This window comes from Agelaius tricolor, unplaced genomic scaffold (genome assembly GCF_023055355.1).
Source record: "Agelaius tricolor isolate 1412-34295 unplaced genomic scaffold, bAgeTri1.0.p SCAF_17, whole genome shotgun sequence".
NCBI classification, from domain to species: Eukaryota; Metazoa; Chordata; class Aves; order Passeriformes; family Icteridae; genus Agelaius; species Agelaius tricolor.
In genome coordinates, this window is record NW_027269277.1 from 102,709 (window position 1) to 119,461 (window position 16,753).

General features: G+C 37.8%; 1 protein-coding gene across 2 annotated transcripts; it reads left to right on the top strand.

Annotated features, from left to right (window-relative positions):
- The first annotated feature begins 849 nt into the window (after positions 1–849).
- Positions 850–15,607, top strand: HTATSF1 (HIV-1 Tat specific factor 1). 2 transcript variants are annotated; one of them, XM_071442102.1, is made up of 9 exons: positions 850–1,164; positions 4,720–4,924; positions 5,232–5,279; positions 6,396–6,550; positions 7,552–7,715; positions 9,302–9,401; positions 9,936–10,025; positions 10,505–10,642; positions 11,008–15,607. In XM_071442102.1, the coding sequence occupies exons 1-9, from the start codon at positions 988–990 to the stop codon at positions 11,290–11,292; spliced, it is 1,362 nt and encodes a 453-aa protein (XP_071298203.1). In that variant the 5' UTR covers positions 850–987; the 3' UTR covers positions 11,293–15,607. The 2 variants fall into 2 exon arrangements, with proteins under 2 accessions (XP_071298203.1, XP_071298204.1); XM_071442103.1 differs by lacking the exon at positions 5,232–5,279.
- The last annotated feature ends 1,146 nt before the right edge of the window (positions 15,608–16,753 follow it).

Below are 16,753 nucleotides of genomic sequence, written 5' to 3' on the forward strand. Positions count from 1 at the left end.
CTTTTAAAAGAACTGGGTGAAATTTGTATTTAAAATATTTAAGTATCCACAGACAGAGTAGTAATTGCAGACTTCATCAACGCAAAAGGAATTGAGTGTTTTGAAGCCAAGCTTCATCCCACTAATACGACGTATCAACCCTTTCCTATGGGAACACAACCGCTGGACACTCTCAGCCAAGAGGGCAGAGAGAAGCAATATAATTTCGTGACATTTAGAGTGCCATTTCAATCTAATTTTTCTATTTTTGGTTCTACCTTTGCCTCTAGTAGGACATGAGTAGGCTTCCAGTGCCGAACGGCAGCCAGCCTTGCACAGCACCACTGGCAGCAAGCCGCTTCACTGTCCAGTGTTGTCGTAGGCGTAATAGGGAAACAGATGCAGCAGGGAGGACTTTCTGTGCCCTAAACTTTTATTTCTCATGTAAGTAAAGCTGCCGTAGACTCCATGCAAAGCCGATCAAGGTACAGCTTCTCGCCCAAAGCAGTCTGGTGCGCCAGAGGCAGCTGCCCTCACGCAGAGACCCTGCCTGTGTGTGGTGAAACACCGCTGCAGCCTGAGGGTGAAGGGAAAGGAAAAAAAAAAACACGGGAAGAGAAAAAGAGGCAGGGGCGCTGTGGCAACGGCCCCTGTCCCACGACGGACGCACTGACACCAGGGGCCCATCCCCTGCGTCCGCCCTCCCCAGGAAGGACTTCCCCCTCCGCTTCCCATTGGCTCCGTCGCTCCCCGCATGACCCAACACCGCTCGTTTCACTGGCTACAGCTCAGGGTAAAGGGGCGGGGCGGGCGGAAGGTACGGCGGCGGGTGGGATATTTCCGGTTTTGTGCGCGCGCCAGGGCCCGGGACGGTCGCTGTCGCCGCGCGAGGTGCGGGGTTGTCCGCGCGCGCTCCCGCCACCGAGAGGGGCGGGGCGAGGCGGGCGTGCCTGCCTCAGACAGCGGCGGAAGGAGCGCTGGTGTTCGAGGCCCAGTGAACGGGGCAGCATGAGCGGCGAGGATGGAAACGAGGAATTCTACCGGCAGCTGCAGCTCCAGCAGCAGTACGAGGCCAAGCCAGCCGAGGGCGAAGGCGAGGGCGAGTCCGACCCCTTTACCTACGTGGACCCGGCGGACGGGGCTGCCTACGAGTGGGACTTGGAGAAGAAGGCCTGGTTCCCCAAGGTAGGTACGGGGGAGCCCCGAGGAAGGGGGAGAAGAAGGAGCGGTTGATGCCGGATCTCGTCGGTACGCAGGTGTCCGCATTCACCCACATCGTGTCTGCTGCGAGTCTCAGCAGCACCAAAACATACCTTTTTAAAGGCAAAACCACGGTGTCGTCTCCGTCCTTGACCGGCTGCGCTGTCGTGAGGAGCTGCGCGTTGGCTATTCGTCTGGGCGGAGAATCTGTAGAGTTGTTCGGGCCTGGGATGAAGTCACGGTTATATTTGTGCATGTTGATCAGAGGTGCCTGGGATGTGCTTAGGTCTCTGTAGCTCACCACTGTAGTCTCACCACAGTAGCTGTGGTGATCTCTTTGTGGGCAGTGTAGAAATTAATTAGTATGTTACGAAGTCTAGATGAAAACAGAGTAGTATTATGTCTCTTTTATTGTTATCTGGGACTTATGTCAAATAAGAGATGTGTTTTTCCATCTCCTCTAGTCTTGGAAGCACATTTGAAAAATAAGTGTATTCATCTTAGTGGCATTCCACAACATGGAAATAGGTTACAGTTTTTAGTTTTTTAAAATTTTGTTAAATGTTTTAACTATGAAATATGGTCTTGCTGTAATAACATGGCTCCTCCAAGGGCGAGTGAACATAGATTTAATATGTTGAGCCAATCTACTGATTTGCGAGTGAAATAGTAGTTTTCTTATCATGTAGCAGTGAATGAGGGCAATTACTTAATTTAGTATTAAGACTTTTATGGTATCTACTTGATGGATGTAATGTGCCAGTTCTAGTTTGTGAATTCTAGTTTGTGTTTGACTGTGAATTCATTGCAATCCAGAGAATCTGAGAGAGAGTGAAGCCTGTAGTGCCAAGTTTGAATGCGTGTAAACCTAGGAAGGTGTCTGTGGAGCAGATGGCTTATGGAGGGGTAAAAATGTGAAAAATCCAGACTCAGAAAGTGGAGCAGTGGAGAAATAAGTATTTCTGGCTCCCTGTGGGGTGCTATATCCAGTAACTACAGTAATTTGTAAGAGGGTTCTTCTTGTTTTGCTCCCATTTCTTCCCCTTCTTCTTACCTCTCTTTTGAAATGTGTGTCTTCTCAGTAGCATTTGTGCTTCCTAAGTGTTTTTCTTGTCTGTTCCGTCTTGGAGAGGAGATAGCGTTAAGGGTTGGATAGGTTAAATAGGAGCAGAAAAGTTCATTGGTGAATATGATGTATAGTAGAAGTTGGTGACCTATCCATGACCCACAGTGCTGCACAAAGATTCTTTACCCATACATCATGGAGTTTTTCTGATGATTACTAACAGAATTTTTTATCTAGATAAACTGAGGAGACTGTTGTAACCAGAAGCTGTACTTCTTTCTCCTTGGGCAGTAATGAAATTTTTAATCTGTTTCTTGACAAAAGATACTCTGACTGGTCTAAGTAATTTTTATCTATGGACTGGGATTGCACTGCTGCTCTGCTTTGGGAATACAGTGTCTGCTGAACTTCCACTATGGCAAATTTCAAAGCAGTGCAAAAAGTGAATGATATTCTCTGCTAGCATTCCCTAGAAAAATTTGCAGACAGTAAATTATTTAATAGAAGCAATTGCAACCTTGTTCATTATTTAATTATTTTAATTTCAATGGTACTGTATAGGTGAATTCCAACTTTTTTAGTGCTTCACAGACATAGCACAAAATAACATGTGAAATTCATCTGCTGCTTGCATCACTTGCTGTGAAAATACAGACATTGGCTGTCATCTGCAAGCACAAGGTATCTGTTCTTCATTTGGTTTTATTCTATTTCTTTCCTTTTCAGTGGCACCAGCAGTTAATTACACACCCACATGTTCTGTAGTATTGTGCTTCTTTTTCTATAAGCTTAATCACCCTAAACTGCGTGACTGTGTGCGTGTGTAGATAGGACTGATCTCTGTGATGCGCTCCACCAGAACTGGATTGAAGTCCCCAGTAAGTGGTTCTGTGACTACTTGTTTCTAGTGCCATCAGGCATGACAGGAATTCCAATAAAAGCCTTTATATGTTTATAAACTGCTTGTAAAAAGACATTTTAAGGTAAAGTAGTGGTAATGGCTATATGGTAGGATGATAGTGTTTTATGCAAAAAACATCTTTGTTACAGAGTGGCAAAATTTTACAGTCTGTGGTGGATAATTTGCTAAGAGTAAATGGAGGTTTACACAGAGTGCAGTTCCCCCAGAAGCTGAAAAATAATGCTTTTGCAGATTTAATCACTAATTTACGAGTAGGTTCTCTGATGAAAATAAATAATGCTGTTCACCAGCAAGTACAGAAGCTTCTTAATTCTCTGGATCTCATCAACTGTGGCACTAAGGATTCACTAAGATAGCTAATGTCAAAGATAATGTACCTGATTAGAGCAGTGTCTTCCTTTTTTCACTAAATGTGGTTGTACTTTGTCTTGATGCTGTGTTACGTCTTACCTGTAAGAGCAGCCATTTACATTCTTCATTGAGGTGTGCAGCAAATCTTGTTTAGCCTAAGAGTTATTTTGTGTTCACCTTTAAAGTTATGGGACGCCATGGCATCTTGCATTATTCCTTACAAGCCTGTTACTGTCAATTTTGCATTTCTGATTTGTCATAATGAAATTTTAGAGCTCAAACATCAAGCTTCAAATTACTATGGAATATAAGAGATTACATTTTCATCACTGACACTTGAAATTGCTCTCTTAGAATAGCTTAATGGCACATAGTTTTGTTTCCTTTTGAATACAAATGAAGCAACTGCAGCAAAGGTCAGAGTCAGATAAGATTTTTCAAAGGTTAAGGCTCAGTTTTGAGAAAAAATAATTCAGAGTGTGCAACTTCAGAAATTACTTCATAATGTGGGGATGCTAACAGAAGAAGCTATGATGTATCTCTTTGCCTGGGATTGCCAGTGGCTGGAAGTACTGTGTATAATTTGTGATTTTTTTCTTTTATTTTGATCCCTAAAGCATAGGCATTGGCGAGTCTTATATTTTATCCAAATATAGTCTCTCTGTCTATTTGTACGATATAATGTAAAGCCTATTGCCTTGGAAGCAACGTGTTAACATCTCTAAGTGTAATATTTACTGCCTCTCAACACAAATATATGACATCTCTGGAAAGGATTCCATGAAAAGGAAGATACCTGCAAATGTCAGTCATTCATCATCATATGTGGATAAATTGTTGGCTTACTATCAGTATCACTTTAACACTTCACCATGGCCAGGAGCACTTGATTTCTGTCCACCAGGCAGATCCAACTCACATGGAAAGCAGAAAGCTTTGTTTGAAAAATGGCAGAACCTGTGAAGTGTTTGTGTAAAAACTACATATGCATATGTATGGAGTTTGTGTTTTGGTCTAGTTCAAGTAATGCCTGAACTGATTGTTCTTGTTGTGTGTATGGCTTTGCGAAGATCGTTTTAAAATATTGTTATTTTCTATGTTGCCAGATCAGAAAATGACCATCACCTAACTAACTTTAAAATACAAACCTGTATTTATACTTCTTTGAAATTCTATATTAATTTTCCTAATTTCTTTTCAGATAACAGAAGATTTCCTGGCAACCTATCATGCCAACTATGGTTTCCATGCAGCTGAGACAGATACTTCATCTACTTCTGGTACAGCCACTGAAAGTAAGCAACCAGTAAGTTCTAAGAAATCAGGAACACAACCATCAGCCAATGAGACAAGACAAAAACAAACAGATCCAAAACAAAAATTGGAAAAAAGGAAGCTAGAGCCAGGTAAGTGACAAAGCACTTCCCTCTGCGTAGGCTATGACCTATATTGTACTGACGGAAAACTGGCAGTTAATTGTTGTTATCTGGTACAGCAAAGATAAGGTTGTGCTGGTAATTTGCAGAATGGTTCTAAAATTGTGTGGTGCTTCATAAGTATCCTCCTGAATCTGTATATAAAAGGAAAAAAAGCAAGGCATGTTCAGCATTTCTCTGTGAGCAAGAAAAAATTCTCATAAATCTGTTGGAATATAGATGTTTATGCTCCTGTGTTTAATGTATTACCATGACTGAATTAGATTCTTGTATTTAGGGTGGTTTCATGTTGAAGAAGATAGGAACACAAATGTTTATGTGACAGGTAAGAGTGTTTATTTATATATTTTGAGCTAAAGATGGTAAAAGAGACTCATATATGTCTCTAATATTATCTATTCAATCTGTCACTTGCAAGCTGCTTAATGTTATATTCATGACTGAATAATGTCTTTGTGACCTTTAAATTGCAGATATGGGAAAGAAGTAGAATGGACAGATTCCATGCTTTTATCTGTTAAATGGGGTATTCTCTGAGCTGTGTCAGCCAAGTCACTAATTTATTATTCTATAGGAAAAACATTTTCTGCAGGCTTTTAAGGGATAGGATAATGACAAGTTTATGATGAGACAGTGGATCAACTATATGCATCACTTAATCTATAATTTTTATTTGCTCTAATAATTATTAGGTAAGAAGGAGTAAACAGTAAAAAATGTTGGGAAGAGAATGAGAAAATAATGTGAAAGCTCAAATGAAATTATCTGTGCACTTATTTATTACAGTGTTTTTCTACTTCTTTTGGATGGTGGGGTGCTTTCTTTAGATGCATATACTTAGGTACACTTGGTGGTTGTGAACAGTCACAGGAGTGCACATACTTGCATTTTCACAATCATTTTCAAAAAGATTCAAAAATCTTCATGCAGGCCAAACTAGCATAGGACATCCACATAATTTCCTCATCTGCTTTGGTTTTTTCTTATCCTCAATTCAGAGTTCAGTTCTTAAAATCTTTATACATTATCAGCTACTCTTTTTATTGAGTTTTTGAGTGAAGAAAACACTTGTCTGTTTATAGGTTGTGTTCTTATGGGGTTTTTTTTGTCTCTGATACCTAGAAGTGCAGTGGGACTTCAAGCTTGGGCAGGAGGGTTACATTTGCAGAGGTCTTTGTGTCCGCTGCAGTGTGGATGATGTGTGACAAGAAATCTCTAGGTGTGCATATTAGGGAGCACAGAGTACAAGGATTTGCAGAATACTAGTATGAAGTAATGCTTAGAAGGTAAGGCCCACGGGCAGTGGTTTCTTGCAGTGTATGTAAATTGTTGTCCTTTTTGATATCTTTAGTTTAAATAAATGCTACAGGAATATTTGTTCTAATGAGGCTTTTTTAAAAATAGACCATACTTAAGCCTTCTGTTTGAATTTATTTTGCAGGTTTACCTCCAGACATTACAAAAGATGAATTTGTACAAGTCATGTCAAAATGTGGTATCATCATGCGAGATCCTCAGACAGAAGAACACAAGATCAAACTGTACAAAGATAAGGAAGGAAATCTTAAAGGAGATGGCCTCTGTTGTTATCTGAAGGTCAGGGTGCACTGAAATGAAGTTTTCCATCACGCTGAGGGCACATATGGCCATTATTTCAGAACCACATTCAGAAGACTTGAAAATGTAAAGCACAGTTTGGAATATAGGTGTCTGGTTTAAAGATTTACACAGAAATGCCCATTAAGCTCATTTGTTTCCTCTTACCCAACCTCATCCTCGGCCTGGAAATGGCCATAATACCTGCTGAACATGTCTCTACATGCTTCTGTCTTGGGTGCCAGAGATGATGGACTGAAATGGGAGGATTTTCACCTTTTACTTTGAAAATATGCCACTGTGTAACCAAAAATAGAGAAATAATGAGCCAGGAAGAAACATACTGTAGTCCTGTACTTAAAACTTTTAATTGAGAACTGGCTTGGTTCAAAACTGTGCTTTCATTCTTTATTAAGCCTTAAAAGTTTAGGCCGCAGTACTATTTCCTTATGTGTTGCACTTGTGAATAGTTCGGAAAGTTGGTGATTGCAAGTGCAGCCGGCTTTAGCTCTGCAAGAAGCACAAGGCAGTACTAAATCAAATGGCTTGTAGTCTGTGCTATTTTTGCAATTGTAGTAGTTAGGACCATGGAGTGCACAAGCATAAACGCTGTCCTCATTCTAAAGGACTTTTAGGAAAACATTAAAAATTACTTAAGAGTCTCAACATCTGCTGTTCTTGGAAAAGTGATACAAGTTTTATAGGAAATCAATTCCCTGAAACCTTTTTATTCTTGCTTTTAAGTTCATCAGCTTGCTTAGATATTGCAGATTCATGTCTATGACGTATTTGAATGAAATATGCAGCTGGTTTTGGAAGTATTAATCAATTACAACAGGAGTGAAGAAAACAAGTGCCAGCTGTGTGTCAGAAGACAGCATTATGGTTTTCAGTGACAGGGACTTGATTCTTAGCACAGTATACTTAATGACATCTTATTGGAATACAGTTTGATTTTGCCATGTGCTTTAAAGTTTGTACTGTGCTTTATCTTCAAATAGAGAGAATCAGTTCAACTTGCTTTGAGGCTTCTGGATGAAGCAGAAATCCGAGGCTATAAATTGCACGTGGAAGTTGCAAAGTTCCAACTGAAGGGGGAGTATGATGCAAGCAAAAAGAAGAAGAAATGTAAAGACTACAAGAAGAAGTTGTCACAACAGCAGAAGTTTGTATTTTTTATTTCAGTAAAATATTGCTTGACTTCTAAGTGCTATTAGTAAAGCGATGCTTTCTTTGAAATACAGTGCTAAGTTTTGCAAAGGTTAAAGTCTTGTCTGACAGTGAAAAAGCTTAACTACTGCACATTTGAAAGGGGCTAACTCCTAAATTAAGTGTTTATAAAATGAACTTCTTGGCGATTCATGCATTAAATTAATACACAGGGAGCAATGATGCCTTCAGATGTAGAAGAAAATAGTACAACTCTGGGGAAGTAAGACTCTCTTCCTCTTCGGTGGATGAGAGTGTGCAAGTCCTGCCACAGTATCTGGGCTTACTGTTGGAAGGTCATAACATTCTGGCTGCTTACATATATTTAGTGTCATACTGCAGTAGTTGCAAAGGGCAAGAAATGCCTGCTGTTAGGAGCAAATACTAAATTATCTCTGTAGGTTTCCCCAGACGTCTCTCTCTGTTATAAAATACACTGGGTTTTGAGTTGTACCTTGATTCATTTTGTCTCTTAAAAATTGTTCTTCTGCCTCTTGGAACCAAGAAGATGCAGATTAAAGAAGAAAAAACTTTGAATATTTTTGGTATTTCAGTGAAAGCAACATTCACTAAGCATTGTAAATAGTAATGCAGAAATAGTTAAGGGGAGCAAGGCTACTTGATATCTTATCAATTAAAGCCAGAAATATATCTGCCCCAAAAATACACTGATGATTCCTGCTGTAAGAAGTCTCCAGTGTGTAGGCAGGTGTATGAAAATTATGAATTAGCATTTGACAGCAATTTCTGTGAATAAAAGGACTGTGTTCCTTTTGAGTTGAATTTACTGGTATAACTACTCTCATTGGAAATCCAAGTTTTCTTCAGCTGAAGTAGCAGGTACAAGAAGAAACTTAAGATTTCCCCACCCCAGTGTATGATCTTGAGATTTAAAAGTGTAAGTAAACATGTGGGGGTTTTTGTAATAGGATATGAAGTAGGCATTTCTACAAGAAGTAAGGTTTGCTGTGAGAAGGCAAAGTCCTAGATGTGCTGGATTTGCAGCACATGTGTTCTATGTGACTAGGTTATGTTAGTGGCTCTATACCGGGGAACAAAATACATCTTCTGGTAATACCAGTGTAAGAGTTGATGTGTTCTTACATGTTCTTTTAAATAAAAACAGTTAGATTTTACCTAGGGGAATAGTGGATCTCCTTTTTTCCAGAGTAAGTTAGAAAAAATTGGTAAAATACTGACATTTTAATTGTACTTGAAAATAGCTGGTTCCTTTATCTGAGTTGATATTAGGAAGGAATTAATACTTCATAAATATTTTCTCAGTGTTTTAAAAAATACTTTACTTTCAAAAATTATTTGTATTCCTTCCTTTAAGTACCTTAAAATCTCAAATGCTTTGTAGCAGTAGTAAACCTGGGTAGTTACTGTATTTTTTAGAAGAATAACTTAACTCTTTGTGTCAAAATATATGTTAATATAGCACAAGAAATGCGGAATTAATGATTTTTTTTTTCAACAAATACTTGTAGAAACTGAAGAGAGCCGCAGCAATATCTTCTTACTGTTGCTTCATTTCATTAGACAGCTGGATTGGAGGCCGGAGAAGAAAGATGGGGCAACTCGAATGAGGCATGAACGCATCGTCATTATCAGGAATATGTTTCACCCCAAGGACTTCGAGGTAGGAAGATGCAGTTTGCTTCTGTAGATTGTTCTGTTAGACGTTAACATGTCTGAACTTTCTGCCATACAAATTGTAGCAAAATTCTAAGCGGATGAAAACAAAATTAAGCAAAATTAAATTGCTGTTTGGGAAGGATGTTCTCCTGTGCCAAACATCTGCTTTAAATTCATTCATCTCTCTCCAAAAGCAAGGGGAAAATGTTGATAAGAATGTATTTTTCAAGTTGGGGTTTTTCACTGTCTGAAAAACCTATATAACTGACAATACTCTTTTCTGGGATGGAAAGAGGAGTAAACAACAGTAATAGTTAGAATGGAGAAATGAGCACAGAATAGCTTTATTTACAAGTAGTATTTATTAAATGCAAATGAGAGCTGTCTGCCAACTCCTAAGTAGCTTTGAAAATGTAGCATAATAGCACTTCATTTATGGACTTTTAACAGATCGACATGTGTACCACATGCTGATGGATCTAAAATAGAGCTGAGGGAAGTGAATGCTTGTCTTTAAAGCTGTGTAATTGCTTTGTAGGAGGATCCTCTAGTGCTAAATGAGATAAGAGAAGATCTGCGGACAGAGTGTGAAAAGTTTGGTCAAGTAAAGAAGGTTCTCATATTTGATGTAGGTATTTTTATATGTTGTGTTGGCAGAATTGATGTAATGTGCAAAGGGGCAAAACGTTTAGGCTGCTGTAAATATGAGTGGAGCATTCATTTGGGTGTGTTTACTTTGTGGAAACTTGACTTAATCTTTCAGTACTTTAAAACTTTTAGGACCTAATGTCTAAGCACACTCCTTCAGCCTATGTGAAGGCAGCTAGCTCTTCCTAGGAGCTTGGATATATGTTACAAGTTTGAAAGTGTATGGGTACATTATTTGTAGCTAAGCTAGCTGAAATAACTTTTGTTTTGTGTTCAAAAATTGTGTTGTGTGTGCCAGTAGAACAACGTATGGAAACTTGAAAACTGAACTTTTCAAACATGATTATGTATGATCAGAATGGAGCTATATCCTGATTGAATCTCTAAGACAATATAAAGGGTATTGGAATGAATGCATTAGTTAGAATATTATTAAATGCAAGTTGCCTGTCCTTACAGAGGCACCCTGATGGCGTCGCTTCTGTGTCATTTAAAGAAGCAACAGAAGCTGATTTGTGCAAGCTGACTCTAAACGGAAGGTGGTTTGGTGGCCGTCAGCTCAGTGCTGAAACATGGGATGGTGTAACGGATTATCAGGTAGCTTTTTGTGGTTCCATTTTATCCAATGTGTCTTCCAAACAGTAAACCTCCTTGAATTCTAGGAGTCCTTGGCATTCCTGTCCCCATACCCTTCCCCTGCCTGCGTTACCTTGCTTCTATTCAAAAGCTGTAGAATGTCTCCAAAAATCATTCTCAATTACTCAACTTAGCAAAAAATTAGAGGACCTGTTTGAGTACTGAAGATGTCAACTTAGAAGATTAGCCACTGGATATACAGATCATTAGTTCACAGTCAGCATTGAGATATTTCTGTAATATAAATATTTGTTTATTTTCATCTGTGTAAATACTCATTTTGACAAGTGTGACTCTAATGATGTGTATAAACACTTCTTTAACAGGTGGAGGAGACTGCAAGAGAAAGGGAAGAAAGGCTCAAGGTGTGGGAGTCATTTTTAGGGGATCCTGATGCAAAGGAGCAGCAAACTACATCTGATTCACATTCTGCATCAAGTAGTGTTAAACTGCCCGAAGGGAAACAGCCTCCAGCGGTTAATGACACACCTAAGGAGGATGCAAATGAGGAAACTCATAAGAGGGAGAATAATGGTGGGGGTATTAATGAAGATGGAGCTCCATCCACAGACAGCAGCCTTGCAGGCAGTGATGGTGAAGCTGATACATAACATCTTTAATGCTTTATGAAAGCATGATTTTTAGGGTGATGTTTGAGTGTATCCCTTTCTTCAGGGTGACTTCAGGCAATATTCATATGAATATAGGTGTCATTAGAATGTCATCAACTGTATGCTTTGAAGTTTTCATTTAGTGGGGGTCTAAAAGTTTGTATTAATTGGCTGTTCAGGTGAAGTTACTCAAGTTTTCAAGAGCACAGTAAAACTCATCAGGCTTCTTTTGTTCTAACTATGCTTGTCAGTGTTTCATGATGTGAGTATGAAATATGTTCCAGCCCTTAAGTTTATGTAACTATATGTAACTTATGTAATGCGAAGCTTTTACAAGATTTGTGGATTGTACTGTTAATTTTTCTGTTAAGTTCCCTTGGATCTCAGTATTTAAATAACTTGTGTCCTGGTATGTTGGATAATTTTATGGAACATGTGCCATGATCCAGGTAGGGTGAATGCATTGGATTTGTTGCTATGTATTGGGTGGCAGATGAGTAGTCTCAGGTCATAAGCTTAAAGAAAGTGGTAGACACTGTTGCCACAGCAACCCTAAGGCAAATTGAGTGAAGAGAGGTTATTAAATCAGAGCATTCAGCAAATGAAGTTTTCCTTCCCCTGTTTAGATCTTCTGTTGATATTAGAGAGTGGAATTGTCTCAAGGAGACTAGCAGTAGACTTGCATGAACACACATATTCTGGGACATAGAATTCTGGGACATATTGTTTTTACACTCTCATGGTCTGTATGTAGTAGGTATCAAAACAGGCTTTTGATTTTTTGGTGGCTTTATTAATTCTTGCTTTTATATTAGAGTAAGGGTTTTTTGTAAACTTCATTAGCATGTTGAATGTGAGTTCTCCTCGACATTTTCATTTAGCTCTGTATGCTCTTCACAGTGGGGAGGATTTTCTATCTTTCATAAAATTTAAATGCTTTGGCAGCTCGAACTGCAGTTTATTGTGCAAAAGTTAGAGTACTTTAAAATATGCTTTCAAATAATGCTCTTATATGGAAAAAGCAAGTGGTACTCCTCTTCAAAATATTTCCAAAAGCAAGGACTTAGAATATCTTCTAACTTAAGATATTTTAGTAAGTGGCAGACTTTCAAAAATAACTGGGGGGAACTGTTTTGGGCGTAGTCATTCTTAATTTAGAATTCCACTGTTTTGATAAGTACGGATAGAAGAACATGGATTTAGGCACTAAACAATTCAAAATTTATAGCATACTGTTTATATGGGTGATCACCAGTACATATTTGCAAGGAGAATCCTTTTAACTTTTTTAATTCATATTGGATTGCAAGAAACTATAGATGCTGTGTTTCCATCATGAGGTAATCAGAATACTCTGAAAATGTTATTTTCAAACCTTGTGCTCTGAGATTACCATACAGATTTTTTTCCTGAATTCTAGATGGTTTTCTAAGTTTATTTTGTTGGAGTTTTTTTAATATATAGGCAGTATGTGTGGGTGGCTATGCCAACAAGAGCATCTAAGTTAACACTGCCATTGTGGTTATAAGTCACTTCTTTTGTGAAAAAATTGCTGTCATAATTAAATTTAGGGCTTAAAAGTCCAGGGGCTCATCATATGCTGATATGACAAATTTCCCATTTTGAATTGCATTATAAAGAAGAGATGTAGCTCTTGCTAGCTAAAAAAAGTCAATTTTCTCATCTTTCCAAGTGTGTGGATTGTGTGTTTCAGTAAAGCAGGTGTTTGAAGAATTCAGGGAATCTGGAACACTGCCTGGTTAGTAGCTGCACATAGTGGTGTATTCAGGCACATTCCTGGGTTGTGTTGGTTCTGCCTTAGTTATTTTTATTGGTAATAAGCACCACAGACCTTTGAGAGCTGGAAGCGTTTGCATATGAGGAGTGTAGTTTAGTGTGGTGAGTATTGCTTTCAGTGCTCCTTTTTTCTTCCAGCTTCTGGACTTCAGGCTTTAGATGTCTTTCTCTTGTGTTTTGTTTGCCTTTTTTTTAAGGGAGCCCAGTTGTAACACTACACGGTTAAATCACTTGTTTTACAGTGGAATTACACCTGATACAAGGAAACTTGTGGAAATATGTGTAAAACTTGTAAAGTTCTATGAAGTTTTATCATGGTATCAGATATGGAGAACAAGGTTAATATTAATATTTGAAATAAGATGTTGAAAAATAAGGAATTGCTGTATGTGCTGTATGTTCCTCTCTCCAATTGATGTGCAAATTTGACTGGCTTGGTGTGGAAGTTCAATGTGCTCTTAGTCCTTTCACCTTCTCCTTTAGACCTCACACTAAAGTAGAGCACCAACAAAGACTGAGACCAAATGCTTTACTGGCTTTCCTATTAACTAGGATTCTTAAGTAATAAAAGCTCTTTTTCCATGCAAATATGTTGTTCTCAAGTGTGGAATTATACTCAAACTTGTATTTTCCTTTTGTCTACCTCCATTTTCCCTAGTAAAATGTAAAAATGTATTTTTATAAACTATTCATTAAGTTATTGAGGCATTTAGTAGTCCAAGGAGAGGTTAATGCAGCTGTGACTCTTTTCAGCAGATTTTCATTAAAACCAAATTCTTTGGATATTTTCCTTTTTGAAATTATTTATGAAGTTATTTTGAATTTATGAAATTTGTATAAATCAGTCTGAACAAAAATCAAGAATTTTCACAGAAGTTAAAATTGCTATTTTGAACTATGATTATGAAATTCTTAGAGTATAGAGCAGTAATGTTTAATGAGAAATTTTAACAAATTTGAACAAGCGGAGTTCCTCTTTAAACTTACATATTTTTTCTTAGTAATCAGCATCATACATAAATTTGTAAGAAATTAAAACCCTAAAGGAATTCTCACTTTATTTTTTCTTTAATTAAAAGTGTTTCCTGTTTACTTTCCTTGCTCATTAGAAGTGAAACAACAACTGTTTTGCTCAGTTTCTAAGGTTATTCTTTTAGGTCCCATTCCAGTGTTCAAGTGTACTGCATGTTGCTCCATCCCTGTGCTTTTGGTGAGAGGTTCATTTTAAGAGAATCTGTCTCCTTTCCTCTGTATATGATAGAAACAATAACTAGCAGCAGACTGAAACAATTTGTAGATAATTATTTTTGCTCAGTTTTGAACTAGAGGAATAGATGTTTCTACCAATTTTCAGTGTAACAATATGGATGTAAAGCCACTTAAATACAATATGACAGAGTATTAACTAATCCTTGACCATAATTTGGCAGAATCACTTTCTGAACCATCCAAAATAATTGCTGAGCTTCAGGATAAATTGGTAGTTTGCTTTAAAATCAAATGCTGTTCAGTGGTTTGCAGGAAGGAGTTTTTATGGAGTTACAGGTATTCACCAGACATGACATGGCTGGAGGAGCATGGCCAAGGTAGACACCTGGAGACAAAAAGCCTCAAAATAAAAGGCTTTTTAGAAGGTTTTCTCTTTTTTTGCAGGTTCTCAAATGTTCGTATACTGGTGTAAAGAGAGAATTAGTTTCATTTTGCATCAAAATGTTTATCTGTTTCTCCTGCTGGCTTTTTAAAATTTTAAAATTGAATTTCAGTCCCTTGTATAGCTTAGGTTTTGTATAAGGATTGCAATTCACTTAAAGTCTTTAATATGCTAAATGCAGTGCATTTTAGCTAAAACACATCCTACACATTATTCAGTTAAGGTTAACCTATTAACAGTTAAAAATAATTATCTTCATTCACTTCAGAAAATTGAAGGTGTTGGATGCTTCATAGAAACCCAAACTTGTCTTTCATCAATATTCATACCTGGAATTCTTGAAACTAAACCAAACCGAATTTGAAAAAAAAAATGTATTCCTATGGATTTTATTTGGATTTTTAAATTCTTATTTTTATTTCTGCGTTTGCGAAAACATACTGCAGTATGGTAAATGAATTCTGTGAGTTGTGTATTTGTGTTGATTTGACTTGTGTGTATTGTAGTGCTCGTTGTAGCTTGACATCTTACTGTCAGAATACTCTGAAAGTTCTGTAAAATATTTATAGAATTATGAAATCTTTTGCAGCAAGCTGTTTTCTTGCTCATTCTGTAATATGAAAAGTATATTGTTAGATTAAACTTTTCAGTAAGTAAACTCAGAATTTTTTCTGACAGGTGATTTTTCTTTCAATAAATTAATCATTTTCATTTATCCTTTAAAAAAGCAACATTACAAAGCAAAGCGCTATTTGAATAATGTCTAGACTTGTGACAGCATCTGAGAATACCCTTTGTTTGATTTGTTTCTTAAAGGGGTTGTGTTTTATACTACCTTTTTAATAAACAAACTCATGAACAGAACAAGTCTCTGCTGATTAGTTTCAAGGTAACGTATTTGTCTTTTTTTCCTCAGTAAAAGATACCATAGCATTTGGTGTACAAGAGCTTCAGTTTATAAGCCACATATGTTAATGTGCCAGAGCTTCCAGCTGGACCCAGTAGACAAGTTGCTGGAACTGTAAGTGGGAATATGGTATTTGTTCCCTATTTATGGATTTGGTCTCAGCCTTCTTCCTGGCTTGGGATATTAATGGACCTGCATGGAGAGAAAAGGAGCAGGAGGGATCACTGCAGACACTGTAGTTAAAATTGAGATTGTGAAGAAGTTTTTAATAAGGACAAGTAGAATTTTAATTTTTATTCTCAAAGGTTTTTAATTTTTTTTTTGTTTTGACACTTTGAATGCTTCAAAAGCACTGGAAATCAGTCGTTCAATTTCTGTACTGAAGAATAGGGATGAAAATCCCATTTTACCTGGTAGTTCTTTCTAGGAGCTTTAAACTGATGCCATCTTAACCTGAGGAGAGCTTTAACTGTCAGCACAAGAGGAAGATCTCAAATAAGGTCTTGAAAAGCTTTAGCAGAAGGAAATCTCTGCCGTATGAGACAGTTTAGAAAAGGGAGTCAGAGAAAGAGCAGTGGAGATGTTGAAGACTCTTGCCCTGCTGGTGGACTGGAATCCAGTCTGTCTCACAATGAAAACGTGTTTGCGCAAACAGTGTGTCAATAAAAGACTAAGCACTGTCACGGGAACTCTCCTAGCCTGGTAGTTAAGTTGTTCTGGGAAGGGCAGAGGGTGGATTCATACGTATTTAGGCAGAGGGAATTGGATTGTGTTCTCCAGCTTTCTGGGTGAGTAAACAAACTCCTAAGCTACTCTATAAAAGACATAATGTCACCAGTTTGGTGACTAGTTCCTCAGTGTGTTTTTTCCAGCTGAGACTGGCAAGTTTGACCCTGTTTCAGCATTTCTGGAATGGTTGAAATTTGCTAATTTTGGAAAACTTGGTACAAAAAAACCCTCTTTCCTGCAACAGCCCTTACAGAACAAGAATGATTTTTTTTTCTTCCCTGTAGTTACTAAAACATCCAGCAAAGAAAAGTGAGAAAATTGATTATGCAGTTTATCTGGATTGGAAACAGGTCTTTTTCTCATATGTGTTTGTTGTT

Excerpts from the sequence above, each read along its gene's own strand:
- HTATSF1 (XM_071442102.1), top strand. The coding sequence starts at position 988 with ATGAGCGGCGAGGATGGAAACGAGGAATTCTACCGGCAGCTGCAGCTC. Across the intron at positions 7,716-9,301 it reads AAGTTGTCACAACAGCAGAA|ACAGCTGGATTGGAGGCCGG; the intron begins GTTTGTATTTTT and ends TCATTTCATTAG. Across the intron at positions 10,026-10,504 it reads AGAAGGTTCTCATATTTGAT|AGGCACCCTGATGGCGTCGC; the intron begins GTAGGTATTTTT and ends CTGTCCTTACAG.